The following is a 22,207-nucleotide window of genomic DNA, read 5'->3' as shown; positions in this document are numbered from 1 at the left end:
CGACCCCAGGGTAGAGGAGCCTGGAACACTGTGGGGAAACGTCTAGACTGGACTGACCAGACGCACGGCACATCTGGATTTACACTTAGACCAGAGGACTCCTGCTCCAGCCAACAAGGTTTGTAAGATGAAGTACTGTATCGTTAACATTTATAACATAGGTTTGTCACTAATGCAAGAAAATGATYAATGAGTGGAGAGTTAAATCACAGTAAATATGCTGTTCAGATCATATTTAGGGTAAACTTGATTGAATTGCTGCCTCCTCTCATTTTCGAATCCAACTTAGAAACAAGAAGATTGTTTGTGTTGTCAGACGTTTTAACAGACAAAAAGGAGAGCACTTTCTGTGGCTAAACTCTAAAACTCTTCAAACAGATTGAGGGATGTGAACAATAATATGTGGTTGACAGCATAAGGAGAGAGACAGGTTTTCAATAGTCTCTTAATACCTCATATTGAAGGGATTTCTTCTCTATAAAAAAAAGTTAATTAGCATTCGGTGCACAGATACAGATTTATGTTTATTTTTGAGCAAATAATGTGTGTACCACTCCTCCAGCAGCACAAATGTATAAGATTTTATTGCCMCCTTTTCAAAGAATGTTGGGGCTGTTTTTGTCATAAGTCGCAGCCGATGATGATACTGATGTAAAACAGTGGTAAAAAGATAAGTATTGCAATCATAATGCTGAGAATAAGTATGGGGCAATGTGGCTCCCAAATGTTTTCATGGCAAGAGATATTGATCCTCACTTTAACTTTCATTAATATTTTATCTTTCGCTACCTGAGCGTTTTTTATTTCCGGTCTACGTYTATGATATTTACAAGAAATGCATATAAAGATATGCATAATGAATAGCACACTGAAACAACCACTTAGCCACTTGTACAGTACTTGAATAAGACAACTTCCTTATGATGACTTGCAGACACAGTGTCTCTGAATAAATAATACAAAAAAGTRACATTGTGGAGCAGGGAAGTTCCATATTCTGTTGAGTTATAAACCACATGAGTCGCAGCTCCCATCACCACAAGTGCATGAGGACTGGATGTTATGACACAACCAGCATGAGCATGTGACTAACGTACTAGATTATACAGTAAACTTTATAAATGAATGCCTACTGAGAGTCACCTGTCCAGGAACGGTATATGCCATGTACCCCCCTCCCCCTCCTTGAACAACCCCAGTTACATTTACACAACATATTTCTCTACAGCTCCAAAATGGACATAATCACCAACTCTACAGACATGACAGGAAGGAACAGTACCAATACCAGCCACTGCCCATTCGCTGAGGAGTGGGACTGGCTCCACACCATGCAACCGGGCTACATCCTGGCCATCAGTGTCCTGGGGATTCTAGGTAACGTCTTTGTCCTGTTGGTCTTTTGCCTGCATAAGAAGGCCTGCACTGTAGCAGAGATCTACCTGAGTAACCTGGCCGCCGCTGACCTGCTCCTGGTCTCCTGCCTCCCCTTCTGGGCCGTCAACGTGGCCAACGGCTTCAACTGGCCCTTCGGCCCCCTGCTGTGTCGCCTGGTCAARGTGGGCATCAAGATGAATGCCTACTGCAGTATCTACTTCCTGGTTCTGGTCAGTGTGGACCGCTATGTGGCGTTAGTGCATACGATGAGCCACGGGAGGATGAGGAGGCCCTCCTACGCCAAGCTGGGCTGTTTGTTAGTGTGGGGCTTCGGGCTGCTCCTGGGCACCCCGACCATGCTCTTCAGAGCGGTGAAGTGGGTTCCAGACTTCGAGGTGACAGCCTGCTTTCTGGACTACCCCAGTCCCAAGATGGAGCTGGTGTTCAACGTGACGCTCATCGTGTTTGGGTTTGCCATCCCTGTGTCGGTGATCTCCTACTGCACCTGTCAGATCATCCAAGCCCTGAAGACCCAGGCCATGGAGAGATTCAACAAGGAGCACACGGAGAGGAAGGCCACTTTGCTGGTGCTGTCTGTTCTCCTGGCCTTCCTACTCTGCTGGGTGCCATTCCACCTGGTCACRGCTCTGGATGTCCTCCTGAGGGCAGCGGACATCTCAGGCTGCAACCTCAGCAACAGTCTGGATATCTGCAACCAGGTGTTTACCTACCTGGCCTTCTTCAACAGCGTGCTCAACCCAGTCCTCTACGTGATTGTGGGGAAGAACTTCAGGAAGAAAGTAATGGAGGTGTTCGAACAGTTGTCTATGAGGAAGAAAATGGCCACTGGGTCACAACGGTCACAGCTGTCTTCCACGCTCAAAACGCTGGCTTGAGCTTAAGGCACTAAAAGGGTACTAGTTATATTACTTTTATCTCTATGATAGAATTTGACACTTCAGCACCCCGCCCTCAGTTGACTGCATTTTATACTAATAACCGTAATAGTATCAATGTGCTTTAACTTAAAAGCCATGCATAAGTTTAGAATGTATTTATCAGTAATGTGTTATTTAGGATGGCTGTTTCTTCTAATTCAGTGCAATATATKTGAATATTGTTTTCTGTGAAATAAGCTGTGTAAATAGAATCTACCGATTGTGTTCTAGAAAGGAGTCAGAATTGACTAGTAATGAATATAGAACAGTTGTCAACTTTGTGTTACTTTTGAGAACATTATTGAAGTAAAAAACTGACCATGGCTGTCTTGTGGAATCATTTGAAATGCATGTCAATGTCAGACAACCTAAAACAAGACCCAGAGACTCCCGGTGAACCCTGGGTAAGTGATTTATGATGTTTTCTCTGACTAAATGTCTGGATGGCTACATTAGTGAATGTGTCACAGACTTTCCAGTGGTGACACAAGTTGTGTTCCTTTGTGTGGGAGGAGAACGTTACTCTCTCTTATTATGTGTTTTCCAAACCCCAACTTCATTGGCTAGACATGTTGTCAGGAGTGACTGTGGTCAGGGGCACACCCCCAGTTTGTCCCCAAAGTATAGTTGGTCGTGCCAAACAGGAAATCAATGTTTTGAGTGCACTGTAAAAATTATATATATATACCAGTACACATTCAATGTGTTTTCTTTATTTTTACTATTTTCTACACTGTAGAATAATAGTGAAGACATCCAAACTATGAAACAACACATATGGAATCATGAAGTAACTAAAAAGTGTTAAACAAATCAAAATATATTTMAMATTTGAGATTCTTCAAAGTAGCCACCCRTTGCCTTGATGACAGCCTTGCACACTCTTGGCATTCTCTCAACCAGCTTCATGAGGTAGTCACCTGGAATGCATTTCAATTAACAGGTGTGCCTTGTGAAAAGATCATTTGTGGAATTTCTTTCCTTCTTAATGCATTTGAGCAGTTGGGTTGTGACAAGGTAGGGGTGGTATACAGAAGATAACCCTGTTTGGTAAAAGACCAAGTCCATATTATGGCAAAAACAGCTCAAATAAGCAAAGAGAAACGACAGTCCAACTTTAAGACACAACATTTTCCGGATTGACTGACCTTCAAGAACTTTGAAAGTTTCTTCAAGTGCAGTCGCAAAAAACATCAAGCGCTATGATAAAACTGGCTCTCATGAGGACTGCCACAGGAAAGGAAGACCCAGAGTTACCTCTACTGCAGAGGATAAGTTCATTAGAGTTATCAGCCTCAGAAATTGCAGCCTAAATAAATGCTTCAGAGTTCAAGTAACAGACACATCTCAACATCAACTGTTCAGAGGAGACTGCGTGAATCAGGCCTTCATTATTGAATTGCTGCAAAGAAAACACTACTAAACGGACACCAATAAGAAGAAGAGACTTGCTTGGGCCCAGAAATCTGTCCTTTGGTCTGATGAGTTCAAATTTGGTAGGTGAACGGATGATCTCTGCATGTGTGGTTCCCACCGTGAAGCATGGAGGAGGAGGTGTGATGGTGCTTTGCTGGTGACACTGTCTGTGATTTATTTAGAATTCAAGGCACACTTAACCAGCTTGGCTACCACAGCATTTTGCAGCGATATGCCATCCCATCTGTTTTGCGCATAGTGGGACTATCATTTGTTTTCAACAGGACAATGACCCAACAAATCTCCAGGCTGTGTAAGGGCTATTTGACCAAAAAGGAGAGTGATGGACTGCTGCATCAGATGACCTGGCCTCCACAATCACCCGACCTCAACCCTATTGAGATGGTTTGGGATGAGTTGGACCGCAGAGTGAAGGAAAAGCAGCCAACAAGTGCTCAGCATATGTGGGAACTCCTTCAAGACTGTTTTAAAAGCATTCCAGGTGAAGCTGGTTGAGAGAATGTCAAGAGTGTGCAAAGCTGTCATCAGTGCAAAGGGTGGAAAAATGGCACACAGAGGGGATGGCTGCCGTTTTACGGGCTCCGAACCAATTGTGRTATTTTGTTAGTTTTTTTCGCATTGTTTGTATCTAATTTTGTACATAATGTTGCTGCTACCGTCTCTTATGATCGAAACAGCTTCTGGACATCAGAACAGTGATTGCTCACCTCGAACTGGAGGAAGATATTTTCTTTAATGAGTATGAAGCGAAGGATATACTGCTTCACGGAAACCAGACACAAATCCCCATCATCCGCGTACCTTCTGAGAATTAGTCGGCGAGTGAACAAACCACCACTACCCTCTGTATTATTGGCCAACCCGGAGTCATTGGAAAACATATTGGACGATCTACGATTAAGACTATCCTACCAATGGGAAATTAAAAAACGTAATATTTTGTGTTTCGCCGAGACTTTGCTGAACGACGACACGGATAATATAGTGCTGGCTGGCTTTGTGTTTCGGCAGGACAGAGCAGCTATGTCTGGTAAGACGAGGGGCAGGGGTGTGTGTCTATTTGTCATTAACTGCTGGTGCACGATGTCTAACATTAAAGAAGTCTGAAGGTATTGCTCGCCTGAGGTAGAATACCTCATGATCAGCTGTACCCTACACTATCTACCAAAAGAGTTCACATCTATATTATTCGTAGTCATCCATTTACCACCACAAATCGATGCTGGCACTAAGACCTTACTCAACAAGCTGTATAAGGCCATAAGCAAACAAGAAAATGCTAATCCAGAAGTGGAGCTCCTAGTGGCCGGGGACTTTAATGCAAGCAAACTTAAATCTGTTTGACTTCATTTCTAGCAGCATGTCACATGTGCAATCAGAGGGGYAAAAAATTCTAGACCACCTTTACTCCACACACAGAGACGCATACAAAGCTCTCCCTCACCCTCCATTTGGCAAATCTGACCATAATTATATCCTCCTCATTCCTGCTCATTCCTGCTTACAAGCAAAAACTAAAGCAGGAAGTACCAGTGACTTGCTCAATACAGAAGTGGTCAGATGACGCGGATGCTACGTTACAGGACTGTTTTGCTAGCACAGACTGGAATATGTTCCGGGATTCATCCAATGGCATTGAGGAGAATATCACCTCAGTCACTGGCTTCATCAATAAGTGCATCGACAACGTCGTCCCCACAGTGACCGTACGTACATATCCCAACCAGAAGCCATGGATTAAAAGCAACATCCACACCGAGCTAATGGCTAGAGCTTCAGCTTTCAAGGAGCGGGACACTAATCCAGAAGCTTATAAGAAATCCTGCTATGCCCTCAGACGAACCATCAAACAGGCTAAGCATCAATATAGGACTAAGATTGAATCTTACTACACCGGCTCTGACGCTTGTCGGATGTGGCAGGGCTTGAAAACTGTTACGGACTACAAAGGGAAACCCAGCCACAAGCTGCCCAGTGACACGAGCCTACCAGACAAGCTAAAATGCCTTTCTTGCTCGCTTTGAGGCAAGCAACACTGAAGCATGCATGAGAACACCAGCTGTTCCGGATGACTGTGTGATGATGCTCTCCYTAGCATTTTTACATTTTAGTCATTTAGCAGACGCTCTTATCCAGAGCGACTTACAGTAGAGTGCATACATTTTATTACATTTTTACATACTGAGACAAGGATATCCCTACCGGCCAAGAGCAGACGCTCTTATCCAGAGCGACTTACAGTAGAGTGCATACATTTTATAACATTTTTTTACATACTGAGACAAGGATATCCCTACCGGCCAAACCCTCCCTAACCCGGACGACGCTATGCCAATTGTGCGTCGCCCCACGGATCTACCAGTTGCGGCCGGCTGCGACAGAGCCTGGGCGCGAACCCAGCCCAGCCTGGGCGCGAACCCAGAGACTCTGGTGGCGCAGCTAGCACTGCGATGCAGTGCCCTAGACCACTGCGCCACCCGGGAGACAGCAAATGTTTAAAGGTCTTGCTCACAGGTCAACATTCACAAAGCCGCGGGGCCAGATGGATTACCAGGACATGTACTCAAATCATGCGTGGACCAACTGGCAAGTGTATTCACTGACATTTTCAACCTTTCCCTGGCCGAGTCTGTAATACCTACATGTTTCAAACAGACCACCATAGTCCCTGTGCCCAATAAAACGACGGTAACCTGATTATCGCCCCGTAGCACTCACATCGGTAGCCATGAAGTGCTTTGAAAGGCTGGCCATGGCTCACATCAACACCATCATGCCAGAAACTCCAATTCACATACCGCCCCAACAGATAACGCAATCTCAATCGCACTTCAAACTGCCCTTTCACACCTGCACAAAATTAACACCTATGTGAGAATGCTGTTCATTGACTATAGCTCAGCGCTCAACACCATAGTGCCCACAAAGCTCATCACTAAGCTAAGGAGTCTATGACTAAACACCTCCCTCTGCAACTGGATCCTTGACTTCCTGACGGGCCGCCCCCAGGTGGMAAGAGTAGCCAACAACACATCTGCCATGCTGATCCTCAACACTGGGGCCCCTCAAGGGTGCGTGCATAGCCCCTCCTGTACTCACGGTTCACCCACGACTSCTTGGCCAAGCACAACTCTGTTTGATCTGGGTCCCCAGATCCTCAAGAAGTTCTACAACTGCACCATCGAGAGCGTCCTGACCGGTTGCCTCACCTCCTGGTATGGCAACTGCTCAGCATCTGACCGTAAGGCGCTACAGAGGGTAGTGCGTACAGCCCAGTACATCACTGTGGCCAAGCTTCCTGACATCCAGGACCTATATACTAGGTGTTGTRAGAGTAAGGCCCAAGAAATTGTCAAAGATCCCAGTCACCCATGTTATACATTGTTCTCTCTGCTACCGCACGGCAAGCGGTACCAGAGCGCCACAAGTCTAGGACCAAAAGGCTCCTTAACAGCTTCTACCCCCAAGCCATAAGACTGCTGAACAACTAAACTAATCAAATGGCCACCCGGACTATTTACATTGAACCCCCCCTTTGTTTTTACACTGCTGCTACACGCTGTTTATTATCTATGCAGAGTCACTTTACAAATTACCTCGACTAACCTGTACCCCCGCACATTGACTCAATACCGGTACACCCTGTATATAGCCTCGTTATTGTTATGTACATTTCTTGTGTTACAATTTGATTGATTTGATTCTTGTTTTTTTTWACTTTATTTTATTTAGTAAATATTTGATTAACTCTATTCTTGAACTGCATTGTTGGTTAAGGGCTTGTAAGTAAGCATTTTACGGTAAGGTTACCTGTTGTACCTGTTGTATTCGGCGCATGTGACAAATTAAATGTGATTTMATTTGGGTGGCTACTTTGAAGGATCTAAAATATAAAATATATTTAGATTTGTTTAACGCTTTGGTTACTACATGATTCCATATGCGTTATTTCACAGTTTTGATGTCTTCACTATTATTCTGCAATGTAGAAAATAGTCAAAATAAAGAAAAACCCTGAAATTAGTAGGTGTGTCCAAACATTTGACTGGTACTGTATATCATTACGCCTTTCTTTGAGGGCCTAGTCACACCCTAATGCAGTGGTCTGAAACTCCTGATTTACAGGCCACATCAAAGTCTACAAGTCACATTATGCTGGTTTGCAAATTGATGTGTAATTCATATTGGAATCCAGAGTGACAATATCTAACAATTGGAACATTTAAATCACCTGCAACTTATATTGATTACTGCCAAGGTAGGGTGAATGCATTTTAAGACTACCTAAATGATATAACTGGAACAGCCATTTCATTAACGGGTGCAAAAAGTCAAACTACTAATAGATTGTATTAGTTTAGAAAAATGTATGTTATCTATGTTTGTGTAGCATAAGATTAATCAACCCAATGAATGTACATGCAAAAACACAGGTATTGAAATAAACAATTCTGAAAATCATCCTGTAATAGAGCTTTCTGGGAAATATGTTAACGAGGGGAGTGGTTTTGAGCAAACATACATTTGTAATTTTACTCAAAAATCTTGCTCAAATTCAGCTAACTTCCAGCAGAGATTGTTGATTCCACGTACAATTCTATGGCAACAAGCTACAATAGAATTGTCAGCTTGCTCAACATTTGGAAATATAGCTAAACCACTCAACAAGATTTTTTACATTGTTTGTTGAGTGAACAAACATTCACACATTACTGCAGCTCAATTTCTTGTCCTTCTGAAGTACACCCAACTCACAGAATAATCCTAATTAAGCCATTGGTTAAATTTGCTTTTTTGCTGTGTGTTTTTACCATTGTGTGGGAGAAGTAATTGATGAGGAGCAGAGAGGAAAGCATTTTGCTGTCGGTTCAAAAACTGAGTGGTACTCCTAGTTTAAAACAAAGAGTGGTACTAGTCAGCACCAATAATATTCTCCCCTGTTTCCCACGGGTACCCTACATTTACTCTCCTTTTGATAGACTGAAAACATACATTGTTGCATTCCACTGAGGCTGTGCTGACTTATAGTACTGTGAGGAGGGAGATGTCATCCAGATTAGAGAGAAGGACCATCTGTTACCTGCAGCTCTGTTTAGATGACTGTACATCACACTGATTTATGTAAAGAGCTGAGGTGTGCTTCACAAGGCAACAACACGCACAGCCTGTGCACTCTCACTGATAACAATATTAGCCATTCCATTCTCTTATCCCCAGTCCATTAGCTCGCCATCCACTTTAGTTTGAACCAGATAGTAGCGGTTTGAGAGAAATTAGAGAAGTAGTGGTACACATTTTTWGTACTTTTGACATCAAAAGKTTTTTTGATGTTTTATAATATAACATTTCACTTCAACATTGACACACACAATCGGTCTTAGGACAGCTCCCCAAATGGTCTCAAACTGGTCAAGGGACCCTCTCATAGAGAGTCTGCTCATTGTCAAGAAGGAGTGTAACCACACAGAAGCCTGGGAGTGGGTGTACTGTATGCAGCCAGCCTACATGTCCATCATCTGCCTGCTGGGCATGCTGGGTAACTCCTTCGTCCTCTGTGTGTTCTGCTTCCAGGGTAGACATGCCACCATGGCAGACATCTCTGGGTAACCTGGCCGCTGCAGACCTCCTCAWGGTGTCCTGCCTGCTGTTCTGGGTGGTGGCCGTCTTACAAGAGTTCCACTGGCTGTTCGGCGAGCCCATGTTTCAGCTGGTGAACATTGTCATTGGGAGGAACTACTACTGCAGCGTCCTGTTCCTCACGCTGGTCAGTGTGGACCAGTACCTGGTGCTGGCTCGGCCCCTGTCGTCCCAAGGCAAGGGGAGAAGACCAGCATGGGCCAGCGAAATCTACCTGGGTGTGTGGGTGGTGAGTGGCCTCCTCAGCCTCCCCGCTCAGTTCTTCCGCTCTGWCCACTTTTTCCCCTCCCCTGGAGGTGGAGGCGTGCTACATGGCGTACCCCCACAACGGCTGGAGGCTGCGATACAACCTGACTGTCAACATAGTGGGCTTCCTGGTTCCTGTACCTATTGTGTCCTTCTGCAGCTACCACATCATCAGGGTGCTCCGGGACAACCAGACGAGCAGGATGAGGAGCACGGCGGCAGGCTGGAACGGAGAGAAAGGCTGCCCACCTAGTAAACATCACCTTGGCCGTAATCATCCTCTGCTGGCTGCCTTACCAGGTGGTTATCTTCCTGGAGACCCTTTATCACTACGAAGTCATCTCTGGTTGTGGCTTGGTGGATGCATTAGACATCAGCACTCAACTGGCTACCTACTTGGGCTACAGCAARAGCTCACTGAACCCTTTCCTGTATGTYATTGTAAGAAAGACACATATTATTACCTATAGCCCTCAAACTCATCTCTGGACCTTGAAGCAAGTGCCACCCCCTTTTTCTCCCCAATTTCATGATTACGATCTTGTCTCATCGCTGCAACTCCCCAACTGGCTCGGGCGAGGTGAAAGTCGAGTCATGCGTCCTTCCGCCTAACCGCGCTTCTTAACATCCAGATTGAACTACAGGCTTTAGTGATGCCGCAATACTGTGATGCAGTACCTTAGACCGCTGAGCCACTCGGGAGGCCCTATGTCGCTTCATTTTTTTATTMTTCCCCTCTAGTCAAGGACTGATTTAGACCTGGGACACCAGGATGGTGCAATTAATTATCAGGTAGAACAGAAAGCCAGCAGGCTCTGGACCTCATAGGGTAGGAATTGAATGCCCCTGACCTATAGCATGGACCTACAGATGTAGCATCTTAATTTGACATATGTCGTCACAGCAAAAATAATCCTTCAACAAGATAATTTGAAMGTTTAGTCCATAATGTTGCTTGATCGGTGGTTAGGCTGTTAGCTGGCCAAAAGTAGGCTACATGAACAGTGCAAAACTGTTTTTAATGTAACCGTGTGTTAGTGTGGGTTTTCAGTGAATTTATGTAAATCACAAAGCTCATCTGCGGTGCAGGAACATTTTTCAGCAACAAAAGAGTGATCAAATAAAGATCACTCATAATGAAATATAAACAGAGGGTATTAAATTATTACCTTTAAATCTACTGGGGAGAAAAAAATGATGGATTAAGCTAGCTACTTGGCCCTGGGCCTGTGGTTATGTGTATGTGTTTTTACACAGTGCCAAAATTCTAAAATAAAGGTGAACAATTGGAGAACAAGCTGTTCGCTTCACAAAATACATGTTTTCTCTCTTTGAGTATTCATACATTCTGACCTGACCTTCAGGCGAACTGAAACTGGCTTATAAACAAGTTGAAATACACGGTAGGACAAGGGTGTGGAAGAATGTTGTATACAGAACCAAACTTTCCAGCACATCTCTCCCTAACTCAGTGAGAAGCTTAAAGACGAACAACACTACATGGTCTACTGGGTTGGTGTGTGGGATAAACTACAGTGTTTTCTTCTCCTTACTAAAATATATTTTCACACGATTGGCACAAGGTAAGCGATTTCTTACAAATGCATATTTTAACAAATGTTCCTTGGGATGACATTCAAAAAGTTGGCTTCATGAGTCAGGCTTCTGAATAAAGTAATGGTATAGAGACAAAGTAATTTAGTACAAATGAATACTGATAGATAGACCAAAAACACTGAGACAGACACTTTTGAGGTTATTCAACTTGACAAAAAGAAAGCCTTATTTATTTGATCAGTCATATATCTGTATGTTAAGGACGTTCTGCTCAGAGTTYCAACTGATAAATGGAAAAGCAAAAAAACGAATTGGCTGTTATATGAGTTACTAAATCACATTTGAAAAAAAGTGATCAATTAGTTCAAGTCAAGTCTTTATCAAAACATCATASTTAAATCCCACATTTGTCACACAACACCAGAAATAATAAAGTTGTTGTTGGATTCAGCATATTTATGCAACCACAGCTAATTGGTTGATGACCTATCAAGAGAGTTTGGACTCTTTAGCGTTAAGTTTTGATAGATATCTGGCTTTAATGAAGACGGTCTGGAGATTGATTACAGAWTTTTTTTTCTTTGGCTTTAATTTCCATGCACACATAAAATATTAAACTTCAGTGTCACAATATTAAGATGAATATTGTTGATTAGTGGATAATATGCTCAGATATTACATTTTGACATTTTCTTATGACAACAGAGCTGGTGGTCTCCATGGCTATGCTCCTGTCAGAAAACAACAGGTCTTTCCTTCCCACCACCAAGACTCCTCTCCACAATGCCACAGAATGGATCCTGGTCCACAGCATCATCCCTCCCTACATCTTCACCCTGTGTGTGACGGGGCTGCTGGGTAATGGCTTTGTCCTGCTGGTCTTCCTTCTCCAGAGGGAGCAGTGCTCCGTCCCAGAGATRTACCTGGGAAACCTGGCCCTGGCTGACCTGCTCCTCCTGGCCTGCCTGCCCTTCTGGGCCATGAACATCCTTAATGACTACAACTGGCCTTATGGAGACTTCCTGTGCCACGTAGTCAATCTGTCTATCACTGTCAACTTCTACACCAGCATCTACCTATTGGTGATGGTGAGCGTGGACCGCTATTTAGCGCTGGTGAGGACCATGAGGGCCAGGTGGCTGAGGAGGAAGCGCTACGCACGGGCGATATGCCTCATACTGTGGCTGTTTGGYCTGCTGATAGGGGGTCTAGCTTCGCTTCACAGAAAGGTGACGTTCATTGAGGAATATCGGACAATGGCTTGTATTCTGGAGTATCCTGACCACTCTGGGGAGTCTTGGAAGCTGGCCCACAACCTCCTGTTGAACATAGTTGGCTTTGTTGTACCTGTTGTGGGGATTTTTTCCTGCAGTTGTAACATTATCAGAGCCCTGAGGAAGAGGAGGAAGAGTGTTTACATAGAGGGTGGAAACGACAGGAAGGCCACAGTCCTCGTTTACGCCGTGACGCTGCTGTTTTTTGTATGTTGGAGTCCCTTCCAACTCTTCACCTTACTCGATATGCTGTGTGATGCAGAGGTCTTGGATGAAACGTGGCATTATACACTGGACATTGGTACCCAGTTTTCAACCTACCTAGCAATTCTGAACAGTAGCCTAAATCCTCTGTTGTATGTATTTTCTGGTCAGTATTTTAGGAGGAAAGTTAGCACCATCTACAAGAGAACGAAGAATCGCAGGAGATCTGATACAATGGCATTTCAGCTTTCAATTGTATCAACCTACCTCCACAGGACTGATCAAATCAAACCTGTTGTAATACAGACATGAGTTCCTGCATTTTCCTGCACATTTGTTTGATATCATGTAGTTATTGCACACTAAATTGCATTTTCAACYTTGAATTACACAATGTAGCCACATAAAATGTGTGCAATCTTGAACTACATTATGTAGGTCTATAAGGTTTAGATTGTGTAGGAGATATGTTTACGGCCACGGAAATTATGTGATATAAATACTATGCATGCCAGTCTCTCTTGGCTAAGAGTTGAGGAGAGACTGACTGKATCACTTATTTTTATAAGAAACAATGTGTTGAAAATCKCAAATTGTTTGCATAGTCAACTTACACWCAGCTCTGACAKACACACTTATCCCACCAGACATGCCACCAGGGGTCTTTWCARAGTCCCCAAATCCAGAACAAATTCAAGAAAGTGTACAGTATATATATAGAGCCCTTATTGCATGGAACTTCCTTCTATCTCATATTACTCAAATAAACAGCAAATCTGGTTTAAAAAAACAGATAAAAAGCAACACCTCGTGGCACAACACCTCTCCCCTATTACACCTAGATAGTTTGTGTGTATGCATTGATATGTAGGCTACGTGTGCCTTTAAAAAATATATTTGTAGTTCTGTCCTTGAGCTGTTCTTGTCTATTGATGTTCTGTATTATGTCATTCTGTATTATGTTTCATGTTTTGTGTGGACCCCAGGAAGTGTAGCTGGGGCTTTTGCAACAGCTAATGGAGATCCTAATAAAATACCCAAAAAAATCTCACAATGTCACCTGTCACAATGTCACTTTTAATGCAGAATTTTACTTTTACAGACCTTTTTCTGAGACAAGCAACAGAGATTGTATGTTCTAGCAGTGAAGATCACGGGGTGATTTTTAACGTTTCCTGTGTGTGTGTGTTTGTTACACCATTCTAGATTGCCCCAAAACCTTGTCTTGTCACAATAAATGATGGCCTTTAAAATGCCAAACACATCTATATTAACGTCTAAACATTGTATGACATTTCTCTCACAAGTACCCACATTTACTGTACCTCTACCATTCTTCTTTTCAATAAAGTTGTTTAATACATATGAGGGAATGTCTCCTGTGTGACATTGGAGAGAATACGATTTGTATCTTGACACAAATATCAATGATTCCCAAGACACCTATAGGAATAAATGCATAGTCATTTAATGATAATTTTACAAGACCAAAGTCAGGAGAGGTGTCTGCCTAGCTGTGCTCTTTTGCTTTCTAGACTGGTTCTGGTTGCTCATGTTTGTATATATATAGTTTGTTAACTTGAGTGTATGACCACCCACATTCTATAACTATCTGCATGTGCAGGTCTAGTAGTCAATTTTGAGATGTCAAGTCGTTGTTCACACCCAGGAGACCCAACGGAGAGAAGTTACAAGCTATTAACTGCAGATGAGCCAACGTCATGTTTGTTGCTATTCATAATAGTTGTGGTTCCTGCACCACAGTGAAGTTTACACCGTAGCCTATGAAAACATCTTTACAGTGACAAAAGTATTGTTTCAGGTCACACTTTATTTGGATAGTCTGGATAATCCTACTATCAACAATTTGTTGATAAGCAACTGCTTGCTAAGATTACGGTAAGGTTTAGAATAAGAGTTAGGATCAGGGTTAAGGTTAAGGTTAAGGTTAGGGCTAGGATTAGTGTTAGTAGATAGTTAGTCCATTTGTAGATGCTCTAGACTATCCAAATAAAATGTTACCCAAAAGTCACCTCTTGGAAAACTAACTCTCCTCTTTTGTGTGCTTAAACATATACATATGATTTATGACCCGCAAACCACCCYTGTATAATTGTTGAGTTCACCATTCACTCGTCTGCCCAGCACACAGTTCTCTCATCCGCAGTGCTGCTCTCATGTGATAGCTCAGAGGGAATTTAACAGAGACAAAGAAATGCTAGAGACTAACATTGTTTGACATTCACTTCAGGATACTAAGCTCAACAGTCACATCTTTGACCATGAGAGAATGCAGGTTCTAGAGRAAAAACCATGAAATTCCTAGTGAAATCTTGGCTTATAAAATAATTTCTGGTACTGTCGTGTCTTTGGCATCATTAAAACTGAAGACCTATCAAATAACTCTCTGTAATTATTATTAAGCGATTAAAATGATTAATCCTGTAACTGTAATTAACTAGGAAGTCGGGGTACCAAGGAAAATATTCAGATTACAAAGTTATAATTTTCCTAATATAACTTTCCGATATTTTAATATCTGCTCAATTAGTCTTCGAATTAATGAATTATTATTTACCTCACGTTAGTCTCATTCCAAACATCGTAAATTGTTGGTTATCTGCACGAACCCAGTCTTGACTATGAGTCATCCATACATCAATTGTCTTAAAATCATTTATTTACTAACTAAGTAATTCATAGAAATGCATAACACAAACAAACAAAGTAGATGGTTACAAAGAAATTATAGCGGATGTGCCCTAGTGGGCTAAACCGGCATGGCGACTTGTTAGACAAATGGGGAGTGGGGGTCAGCTGAGAAGTCACTACAGAGTTGATAATTATAACAATTGAAATGCTAATTCTTTGCACATGAACGCTCACTCATTCGGGAACAATTGCAATCAATCAATATATTTATGCTCAGTGTGTCGTCGGGATCTCTGTTGAAAAGTTTGTTTCTGTTGGAGAGTTTGTCCGCTCTCTCTCTCTGTTGTGGTTAGAATGGATAGTTCAGAGTGACATTCATTCATGTCGTTATGGATAGATGTTTCGGCGGTTGTTGGTCTTCGCATTCAATGATACCGAATTCCTAGCTGCAGACTAGTAATTAATATCAAAGACTTGTTCTTATTCTGTCGGTATCGATAGTCTAAGAGTTTAACTTCTTATGGCTGCAGGGGCAGTATTGAGTAACTTGGATAAAGGTGCCCATTTCAAACGGCCTCGTACTCAATTCTTGCTCGTACAATATGCATATTAGTATTACTATTGGCTAGAAAACACTCTCTAGTTTCTAAAACCGTTTGAATTATTTCTCTGAGTGAAACAGAACTCATTCTGCAGCACACTTCCTGTCAGGAAGTGAGATTTCTGAAATCGAGGGTCTCTGTTCTAGGGCCTGCCTATAAATGGGCATGATACGTATTAGTATACATGCACGTCATACACCTTCCACTAGATGTCAAGAGGCAGTGAGAGAAGAAATGGGGTGATTATCTTGGTCTGAGGTGGAATAAATCCTCTTGGAATGACGTGAGACCCATTTCCTGTTTTCTGGAAAGCGCGAGGAGGGACCTGGAATTGCCTTCTGGAAAGCTGTCGTTATAGGCGACTACTATCTCGGCTTTGATTTTATTTGATACATGTTACAATATCATCGTAAAGTATGTTTTTTCAATATAGTTTTATTAGATTATTGAAATTTATTTGGGACGTTAGGCGTGTTGCGTTGTGTGACTTTGTTCAGGAAGGAGAGCTTCGGCCACTTGGCCAGTGTGCTTGCTAATTCAAGAGGGAAAAACGACGTTCTAAATCCAACAACGACTGTTCTGGACAAAGGACCCCTTGTACAACATTCTGATGGAAGATCACCAAAAGTAGGACCCATTTTATGATGCTATTTCATATATCTGTCGAACTGTGCTATCGCTACCGTTTGCCTTGAATCAATGCTGTTGTGTGTTAGCTATTGTAGTAAGCTAATATAACGCTATATTGTGTTTTCGCTGTAAAACACTTAAAAGATCGAAATATTGGCTGTATTCACAAGATCTTTGTCTTTCATTTGCTATACACCATGTATTTTTCAGAAATGTTTTATGATGAGTTTTTAGGTATTTGACGTTGGTGTCTGTAATTACTCTGGCTGCTTCGGTGCTATTTCTGACGGTAGCTGTGATGGTAGCTGCAATGTAAAACTGATTTATACCTCAAATATGCACATTTTTCTGACAAAACATAGATTTATTGTGTAACATGTTATAGGACTGTCATCTGATGAAGTTGTTTCTTGGTTAGTTTGGTTGGATCTTGGTTAGTTAGGTTGGCTTTGTGCATGCTACCTGTGCTGTGAAAAATGTCTGTCCTTTTTTGTATTTGGTGGTGAGCTAACATAAATATACGTGGTGTTTTCGCTGTAAAACATTTTAAAAATCGGAAATGTTGGCTGGATTCACAAGATGTTTATCTTTCAAATGCTGTATTGAACTTGTTAATGTGTGAAAGTTAAATATTTCAAAYAAATATATTTTGTATTTCGCGCCCTGCACTTGAGCTGGCTGTTGTCATAAGTGTACCGGCGTCGGGCTTGCAGCCTGAAGAAGTTTTAACCACGTGGTATGGTTAAAAGATTCAGTCATCTACTCAAACCTTGGCCCTCTCGTGGTAAGCTGGTCTGCAACCTTTAGCCATCTCGTAATTGAGGTAAGCTCGGTCTCCTCTCAAACCTTGGCCCTCTCGTTATAGAGGTAAGCTGGTCTGGTGATAGAAAACCCGGGTGGGGATTTTATACGGAAGAGCAGAAAAGGGCCTGTCCCAGGATGCCCGACCATAACTGTGCTCATGGGCGGTCCTCTGATTTAGTTAAACTCCAAAGGGAATTGGAGTTTCCTTCATTAAACAGTCCAAAATCACATTACACAATTTCACAAACAGTATCATCCTCACTCATTCATCTTATACAACAATTAGATGTAAGCCTCATAACTGAGGCTATTATATAAACAGCGTTATGGTAATGTGGCCGTATTGTCTCCCATGCGTTTCACAAAATTGTACCAAACGGACCAGTTCGTAGCTAGATTCTTCACCGATCTTTTATACCTTCTCCAGAACATGAATGTTGTTCGGATCTCAAGTTCTATGAGGTGGAAGAAATTCCTTTGTTCTCTCTATGAAAACTCACTCTCTCTATATACTGTGGCCATGAGGAGATAATCTCCTCCAGGAATTTACAACCTCTCTGACCACAGCAGCCTGGTTGTAGGAGYCAGAGAGAGGGGGATGGTGCTCGCTGTACCCAAAGAGGGCAACGTCATGACAGTACTGAGTGTTTCTTGCATTTTTTGAGAGGAGCTGTGTCATTTGTCATTGTGCACAGGCAGTGGTGACCCGTCATTCAAGGCTCTGCCCCAACTGTTTTGAGCCTGTTTTGCATGTTATTTTGGCATGAAAACATGTCACATATCAGTTTGCAAACAATGGTATTAACATTGAGTTAATAAAGCCACATACAAACATGGTCTCTTTTTTGTTTTCTTGAGTAAGGCAGCTCCTAAAAAATGCAGGTGTTTCAGCCTAGCTCAGTGCTTTCTGTGGTGGCGGGGAAAGCCAGCAGAAAATACGGAGCGTTGAGCTATGATTGGCTCAGTGTTCTGTCACTCATGGAGACACTCCGCCACCGCCAAGTCTAAGGGTAGAGCTAGAAAATTCTAGCCCCTTGGGTGCTGCCATAGAGTTACAGTACATTAGAAGTGCCCACCCAAGATGGCTCAAGGTCATTGGCCACAGATAAAATGACTTCAAATCACGTTATATGTACAGTAGCTTTGATTGGACTGATCATGTCAACATCATACTTTCAAATCTTAGCTAGCAGTCATCATCATGAATCAAGTCAACAATCTACTGACAAATCCTTTTTAATCCTTGTCAAATGAAGAGAAATAATMAAGAGAAATAATAGATAAAACGCATTGGTGTTCATCGGCCAMTGGACATAAACATTACACAACAAGTTGGAAATCGCAAATTCAACAATGAGTGGTTTGGAAGGAATCAGTGACAGTGGCTAACTGCAAGCTTTGCAAAGCAATCACTAGCCTGCTATTCAGTGGAGTGGCTGTGTGGTCCCAAATTTGGGATTAGGGGGCTCTTTCCCAGTTTAAAATGATAAACATTCAACATTGGCCATGCTGTCAATGAAGCATGATTTGTGCCGCACTCAAAAACAACTGTTAACTCGGAACTGTGAAAACTAGACTTCAGTGAGTTCAAGACAACAGGGAAGTCGGGAATAAACGAGCGCCGACTGGCAAAATACATTTTGAACTCGGAATTGTAAATCTGGCCTCATTCTAGTGCTACGACCTGAAGATCAATGATGTCATCATGATTCAACCTTGTTTTTTTTCCTGAGTTTCCAGTTTTTTTGAAAGCACCATACATTCAGAGAATGCCAGACTTTGATGACAAAATTTGCCCACGAAAGACCGCCGCACCAACTTCCTGTTCAAGTGAGCACAAAAATGTATTGTATGCTGCTGCATAAATTATGTAATATGCCAGGGAGATATGTATACTGTAGCTAAGAAGGTAATACTAAGTGTATGTTGTGTAGTAAACTGTTAGTAGCACATGTGCCTCACCCTAATAATGTGGTCCCTTTTCCTGTCATAATTTAGCCTACTGTTCTTACTTGGTGGTGCACATGTAGCCTATAATCTATTTTAGAGAAATGTCAATATCGAATATTGTAAGCGCTTTCATTGTCTGCTTATATGCCCCCTTTATTTATCCTACGGTTCTGACTTGGTGTACAGGGAGAACACTATATGAACGGCCCATGTTCTGAATTATGTCGCAATCCATTTCAAAAGTGCTAAACAAATAGGTATATTGACTACGTCCATCCTAGCTCGCTCATTGTCAAATTACAGATTGCCTATTATCCGCTTGTCGTCCCCTTATGCCAGTTTGTACATCTCAATTGTCATTAGAAACCACATTTGTTTAAGCAAGTCAGCCATATCAGCTATGTTTTTTTAAAAGGCAGTAAATGAGGCTGAATGAACTGTTTCGCTGCCAGACAAGGCTCTGCTGATAGCCAGTTGTAGCAATGGTAAGATGTTGGGACAGCTTTATGTAGGCCCTAACAGTTTGTGGGCACCGTTTGTCACCGTTATAGTGCAATGAATGTATTGTTCAGTGTTGTGTTGTGCAGTGGCTTTGCTGGCATGCATCCCACCGTATTTTATTTTTTGCCCCACCAATTGGCACTGTCCACAGGTAATATGCATGTTTGTAACTAATATGTAAATAGAGTAAATACTAATCAAAACATTATTCACAGTAATATCCCCGTTGGACTTTCATCACAAGAACGAGGGAATTTTGAGGAAAACCATTAAGCAAATATTTTCGTTGACGGAGCCAGAAAGTTGGCAGCTAAACAAATAGTGTGAGAGCAAAAGTAAAAAACATCCAGGAGAACAATGTTACCAAATACACCAAATCATTATCATTTCAATCTCTGTCGACCACTGTTGATAACGTCTGACACGAACTTGCATAATTAGGCATGTGTCCTCTCCACATCTGCCACATACTTTACATCGCCTACAAGAAAACTCGCACGTCTCTTCCCTTTCAGTTTACAAGACATTGATGTGGGATTTTAAATCAAGTTAGGGGTTGACATAATTGTTAAATGAGTTCCACAATCATCAATGTTGTCTCAGTCCCCATTTCCAACAGGGTGCTAAGAAAGATGCCACACCACCCACGGAGATCCTATTAAATTATTCTATAATGATTCCGTATGTAATTCCATCTCCCACCATTCACCAAACATTGGTTATTTGCATTTTTATGGCTCTCTAGTAGGTCAGCTTCCTAGCAAATGCATCCCCAACCAACCCAAAATTAACCATCATCTCCAAACTGTATATTGCAGGCTTTCAGTTTTACTTATTTTGTGGAAAATAAGCCACAACATATATCAATTAATCTAAAAAGAAACAGATCTGTCAGACATTTAGCTCAGTGTATGTCCTGAGTTTTCAGTTCTTCAATTTCAATTATCCGCAATCTGGACCATCATGGGTAATTAGCCATCTGGGGCCCCAACAGCTACAATATCCCTGTTTAGGATAGTTTAACCTTGTTAACAGTCCTCAAACCCATCACTTTGTGACATCTTGTAATGCCCGAGGTGTAGTGGATGAACAGGAGTCAAACGCAGGAGACAGAGAGTTCAGAGTAGCGTTCCAAATTTAATTCCCCACACGGGTGCAAACACGACGCTACTCAAAAAACAAATGCTTCKCCACAAACAAAGTGAGAAACACGAAAATCACCAACCAACGTACACGTACCCTGACACACAAGAATGTACAGAGTGTACACACAACAATCCCGCACACCCAGCAGGCCGGGCTGCTGGGTAATAAAGCCCCACAAATCACCCTAACCACAAACAGGTGTACCTACTCAACAAAAAGGGAGGGGGAGGAAAAGTCAGTAGCAGCTAGTAGGCCGGTGACGACGACCGCCGAGCACCACCCGAACAGGAAGGGGAGCCACCTTCGGTGGGAGTCGTTACACATCTGCCATTATGTATAATGAAAGCTGCTTCTATTTTAATCCAATGCTATAGGAAGGAAATTCGGTAGTAGTATCCTCCTTCATGGTTTAACTATGCCAATAGAGAAAAATGTCTGTTGCTCCAACATAAAATAATTAATTATGTTTGATGCAAATGTCATCAAAAACTTCCAGATTATGATTATATACATTCAAATAGGGTCACATGTGGTTATACCATTTTGTATCTAAAATGACTGAACAAAACATGTGAGAAATGTCTGCTGTTGGACAGGGGTCCGTGTGATTATACAAGGCCCACAAGTTACGGACCCAACCTTTTCTCTCTTGCTGTGAGTCTGTGTTAATAAAGGTCTCAGCGTAACAATTTACGTGATCAAATGTTGACAGAGGAGACATAACAGTGCAGTGGCGTATGGCAGGCTGTTTGTCAGCTCTACCTTCATGACTTGTGCCCTGTTTTGGACAATGACTTTAACCTTTATTTTAAGCCTTTTCAAGAAATMAGAATTACACCAAAAATGAAAGCAATTCAAATCAAATCTTATTATGAGTTATTATGACTTATGAGCCCCTAACCGACAGTGCAGTTCCAAAAAATACGGAAAAGAATAAGAGATAAAAGTAACAAGTAATTAAAGAGGAGCAGTAAAAAAAATAACAATGTATACAGGGGGGTGCCAGTACAGAGTCAATGTGCGGGGGCACCGGTTAGTTGAGGTAGTATGTACATGTAGGTAGAGTTAATTAAAGTAACTATGCATAGATGACAACAGAAGTGCAGTGGTGTGGAGAGGGGAGGGGGTGGGGCAATGTGAATAGTCTGGGTAGCAATTTGAGTAATGTTTCAGGAGGTCTTATGGCTTGGGGGTAGAAGCTGTTTAGAAGCCTCTTGGACCTAGAATTGTCTGATGATTTGGTGCTGGACCA

The 22,207-nt window shown here is 42.2% G+C and overlaps 2 protein-coding genes and 1 pseudogene across 2 annotated transcripts; all 3 read left to right on the top strand.

The window, feature by feature from the left end:
* Positions 1 to 29: 29 nt before the first annotated feature.
* LOC111963044 (B2 bradykinin receptor) lies at positions 30 to 2,446 on the top strand. The gene is made up of 2 exons (XM_023986266.2): positions 30 to 118; positions 1,229 to 2,446. Exon 2 carries the CDS (start codon positions 1,236 to 1,238, stop codon positions 2,271 to 2,273), a length of 1,038 nt encoding a protein of 345 aa, XP_023842034.1. The 5' UTR covers positions 30 to 118; positions 1,229 to 1,235; the 3' UTR covers positions 2,274 to 2,446.
* A 4,345-nt stretch (positions 2,447 to 6,791) lies between these two features.
* LOC112081080 (B2 bradykinin receptor-like) lies at positions 6,792 to 10,299 on the top strand (annotated as a pseudogene).
* A 51-nt stretch (positions 10,300 to 10,350) lies between these two features.
* On the top strand, positions 10,351 to 13,996 carry bdkrb1 (bradykinin receptor B1). The gene is made up of 2 exons (XM_023986265.2): positions 10,351 to 11,218; positions 11,898 to 13,996. The coding sequence occupies exon 2, from the start codon at positions 11,912 to 11,914 to the stop codon at positions 12,980 to 12,982; it is 1,071 nt and encodes a 356-aa protein (XP_023842033.1). The 5' UTR covers positions 10,351 to 11,218; positions 11,898 to 11,911; the 3' UTR covers positions 12,983 to 13,996.
* Positions 13,997 to 22,207: the final 8,211 nt, after the last annotated feature.

The sequence above is a fragment of the Salvelinus sp. IW2-2015 genome, linkage group LG4q.2 (genome assembly GCF_002910315.2).
Source record: "Salvelinus sp. IW2-2015 linkage group LG4q.2, ASM291031v2, whole genome shotgun sequence".
Classification (NCBI taxonomy): Eukaryota; Metazoa; Chordata; class Actinopteri; order Salmoniformes; family Salmonidae; genus Salvelinus; species Salvelinus sp. IW2-2015.
This window is presented reverse-complemented; position numbering and strand designations above follow the sequence as displayed.